Source organism: Anarhichas minor, unplaced genomic scaffold, assembly GCF_050575085.1.
Source record: "Anarhichas minor isolate MPS153535 unplaced genomic scaffold, ASM5057508v1 ptg000087l, whole genome shotgun sequence".
In the NCBI taxonomy this organism is placed as follows: domain Eukaryota; kingdom Metazoa; phylum Chordata; class Actinopteri; order Perciformes; family Anarhichadidae; genus Anarhichas; species Anarhichas minor.
In genome coordinates this window covers 3,360,848-3,364,905 of record NW_027466533.1, presented here as the reverse complement: position 1 = coordinate 3,364,905, position 4,058 = coordinate 3,360,848, and the positions used below count along the sequence as shown (strand labels likewise).

Below are 4,058 nucleotides of genomic sequence, written 5' to 3'. Positions count from 1 at the left end.
CAGACCCTGAATGAGGATAATCGGCATCAGTCCAACATCTGGCATAGACAGAGACTGAGGGGGTTGGTCATAAACCTACTGAGGAAAAGCATTCCAACAAATGGAACACAAGGACTTATCCTGCATGAATAGTAGTGAGCAGCGTTTAGCCTCAAGTAAAACAAGCTGAAAATGTGTCACTCTCCACCACGAGTCATACTGCAGGATAAATGCAGTTTTGTGCATCCAATCAAACAGGCAGAGAACCAAAGATTCAGAATCTACACGCATTTGTTTTATTTGAGATGTTTTTATGTATACCATAAATACAGTAAAAACAGCCAAGCCCAGGGGTCGGCAACCTGCGGCTCGCGAGCCGCATGCGGCTCTTTAGCTTCTATGTTGCGGCTCCCTGAAGTCCCCAACTGGCGCACCGGATCCGGACCCAGGAACGAAAAACCGATAGAAAATTCGGAATTATACATATTGGGCACCGAGTTTAAATTTTAACCGGCGCCTCTTATTCAGCCGTTACGGCACTTGTTCGGCGGTGCAGGAAACACACCAACCAATGCGTTGCAAATTACATCACGTGATGCAGCTCAGCCAATCAAATATGAGTATTCTGACTCGAGCGAGGTTTACACACACGTGACACACGGGGCTGAGACGAGGAAATAGAAAGAAGAGCAGGAGAATTGCGCTAATCGAAGAAGTTATCTCACATGACTCTCTCCAAAAAGAGAAACGTGTTCAGAGAGAATACAATTTATAAGCAAGAATGAACAGAATCTTATATGTTAATTATTCCCACAGGCAGTTAAATCCTCTACCTCTGTCAAGAGCCTTTCCCTGCAGGTGGCGAATCATGATTTTCAGACCCCCGGCCTCTGTAAACTAAATCCAAAAAAAGAAAAGTCACGGAGGAAAATGGAGAGTTTAACTCTGCGTGGGCGTCTTGATTTGCTTTCACTGCCAACGATGCTGGCTTACCTCTATGCTTCCAGAACAAGCACACAGCATGTGCTGAAAAGTGTCACGCTGGAGATGAGCGAAAAAGAGCGATTTCTCAGCTGCTGCAGCAAACTCTCCTCTTCATAAGAGTTTGATATTGTTATATCAGGTAAAATTGCAAAGAAATGTCAAGAATTGTCTTTATTCTTGTTCTATATTTTCATAAATACAACAAACTATAGTTTTTGTATATATAATATAACTATATATAACACTTTATAGGCTGTGATATCAAATAGCTTTTGCGGCTCCAGACGAATTTTATTTGGTGGAAAATAGGGCAAACTGGCTCTTTGGATAGTAAAGGTTGCCGACCCCTGGACTAGCCTTAGACTTAGAGCAACTTTTAAAGGGTAAAGACAGAGAAACAAAGACAAGCAGCAACACAACTGATAGTCACAGATGTTAGGGTCCAACTTTGCAGCAGGATACAAAAGGATTGAATGTGTCTCTACGATGCAGATCCACATGTGCCGTTTCCTGCCACTCTGACAGACCTCCCTGCTGCGCTCCAATACACTCGTGCACTCTGTGGGCTGAAATCAGAGCTCTGTTAGCAAAGACGGCACAGATGGAGTTATAATACACAGGAGCATGCTGACATTTTAGAGGCGTTTAAGCTGTAAAAGAAAACTGGCACCTCAGACCTGGACTTATGTTACAATATTTTACAGTTTTCATATTCGCCAATAATTGTGTGTAGATTAGAGATGAAGCAGCCTACCTTTGCTCCTCATGTTTGTATCTACTGCTCTCTAGTGGTAGATAAGCTGTCTTTCTCTGGACCTTGGACCTTTGTCCCCATGGATAAGTCAGGAATACTGTGACTAAATCCAGCTTCCTCTAGTAATATTAGGAGACCCTAACAACAACCTTAACCCGCATAGTCTTTTATTATATTTTAAAGCATCTGATTGGTGGGGCAAAACACGGCCTGGGAGGCTGAGTTCAGGTAACAAAAGTCTCAAAACAACCTCTTTATTGCAGTTCCTTTAATACTTTTACTTACCTACAGCTAGCAGCAGCTCGCAGACCTGATCCCCCGACAGGGCTGACGTCTCTGTAAACAATAAGCCCCTGTCATTGGCCAGACTCTGTCCTTCCTGTATGACGACATATAAAAAAAAAATGAAATTGCACGTCATAGATTAAATTGTACAGTAGATGTGACTCTGCGTGTTAAATAGGGATTGTTTGAGATTAAGGAGGGGGATTTTCCGTGTGAGTGCGTACCTGCACTGAGACTTGTCGATTCTGCGCCCGATCCACCTTGTTGCCTACCAGCCATATGACGGTAGATCCTGGGATGTACTGGTTCTCAAGCTCTTTGAGCCACACTTGAGCTCTGACAAACGTTTCCTATAGTGACACAAACATGCACAAGGATACGATATGGCACAAGCACCAGCCAAGATGAGACAAGACAAGTCACTTCCATGTTCAGGCGTCGGCTCCTTTTACCCTCTGGCTGACATCATAGACCAAGAGTGCAGCGTGGGCCCCTCTGTAGTACAGTGGGGTGATGCTGTGGTACTTTTCCTGCCCTGCCGTGTCCCATATCTCAAAGCGAAGAGTGACATCGCTCAGATGCACCACCCGGGTCAGGTAGGCACCTGAGGGGGAGGCAAACAGCACAAGGACACCAGAGGGGATTCATTTGTTCACTGCTGAGTCTTTGGAGATGTCCCTGGCTGGATCATATTTGCAATAAAGCTAGTGAAGAAATGTTTTTGTAATTAGTAGATATGAACATGTGTATGACATCCCCACCATAAGTGTCACACAAATAGTATACAGCTATAGAACTATGATAAAGATTAAAGTTTTAGATTGTGGTTTATTAGCTAGGGTTAGATATGTCTGTGGGGTACGTTATTTAGACCTATAGCTACGGCCAGGAGACGTTAGCCTAGCTTAGCATTAAGACTGGAAATATGGGAAACAGCTGGCTTGGTTCTTGCCAAATGTAAAAAAAAAGATATGCCATCAAGCACCAATTAAGTTCACTGTGCAACACATTCTGTCTTTACTCTGTACAAAATCTGAGGTGTAAAAAGTTGTGGTTTCTCCAGGAGGTCACTGCTCCCCGCCGAGAAATAGTCCATCACATAACTCCCTGTTAGACCACAACTCGTTGTTTGTACACATTACACATCTATTCTGTTATTTTGTTCAAATGTATTATATTGTTTTTCAGCATTTTTTTTCTTCTTTCGGATAGAGCCACACTAGCTCTTTCCACCGCTTCTGGTCTTTATGCTAAGCTAGGCTGAGCTAGCTATCCTGACTGTAGCTTCATATTTACCTTACAGACATGTGAACGGTATAGATCTTCTAATCTATCTCTCAGCAGCGAATAAGCGATTTTCAAAACATTTCAAACTATTTTGGTTACTACTTTTCAGTATCAATATTTCACTCTGATACGTATCAACAATTTCTATCCAAAGCTCTTAGTGTCATATACTCACAGCCTACAGTAGGTGTTGTACTCCTAAATTCATCCTTGTCAAATCGCAGTGCCAGACTGGACTTTCCCACACCAGAGCTTCCCAGAAGTACCATCTTAACCCTGAGGGTCTGCACTGGTCTGCTCAAACTGTCACTGTGGATCCGGGCTCCACCTGGCACCCTTGGGAGCTTTTCTCCCATCAAAAGTTCTCTTAACTCCAAAAGAGTGAGAGAATACAGACGGACAAGAATGTCCACAAGTCCTGATTCAGTCTTTTTCCTGTTAAGAAGCAGCAGCTGCTCTAAACTGTGTCTTCTTGGTTGTGAGAGTCTGAGGCTGTGCTGCAACTTGGGTTACAACAAAATAAAAGTAAAACCAAAGTCCAGTCTTGACTTGTAAAAGGCCAGCAACATATTTTCACTTCCTCATGTACACCCACGACTAGGCCATAAAACCTTCCAGGCCATTCTGAGCTATAAATCACATGCACGAGAAGTGTTTACGGTATGCAAACAGGATGTCCTTTCTACTCAGCTATTTTAATGCAGCTGCGACACATCAGATACAAACAGAAGCTGTGTATTCAGTTCACATAGCTCAAACACATCAGTGT

General features: G+C 43.2%; 1 protein-coding gene across 1 annotated transcript; it reads right to left on the bottom strand.

Moving 5' to 3' along the window:
- Nucleotides 1-837: 837 nt before the first annotated feature.
- Nucleotides 838-3,764, bottom strand: LOC142938646 (ras-related protein Rab-17-like). The gene is made up of 5 exons (XM_076081959.1): nucleotides 3,465-3,764; nucleotides 2,455-2,606; nucleotides 2,227-2,352; nucleotides 2,003-2,096; nucleotides 838-1,529 (listed from the first exon to the last, which is right to left on the bottom strand). Exons 1-5 carry the CDS (start codon nucleotides 3,643-3,645, stop codon nucleotides 1,399-1,401), a joined length of 684 nt encoding a protein of 227 aa, XP_075938074.1. The 5' UTR covers nucleotides 3,646-3,764; the 3' UTR covers nucleotides 838-1,398.
- Between the last annotated feature and the right edge of the window lie 294 nt (nucleotides 3,765-4,058).

Coding starts and splice junctions, on each gene's coding strand:
- LOC142938646 (XM_076081959.1), bottom strand. CDS start 3,645: ATGGGAGAAAAGCTCCCAAGGGTGCCAGGTGGAGCCCGGATCCACAGT. Junction 2,097..2,226: donor ATCGACAAGTCTCAGTGCAG/GTACGCACTCAC, acceptor GTCGTCATACAG/GAAGGACAGAGTCTGGCCAA. Junction 1,530..2,002: donor CGAGCTGCTGCTAGCTGTAG/GTAAGTAAAAGT, acceptor CTCTGATTTCAG/CCCACAGAGTGCACGAGTGT.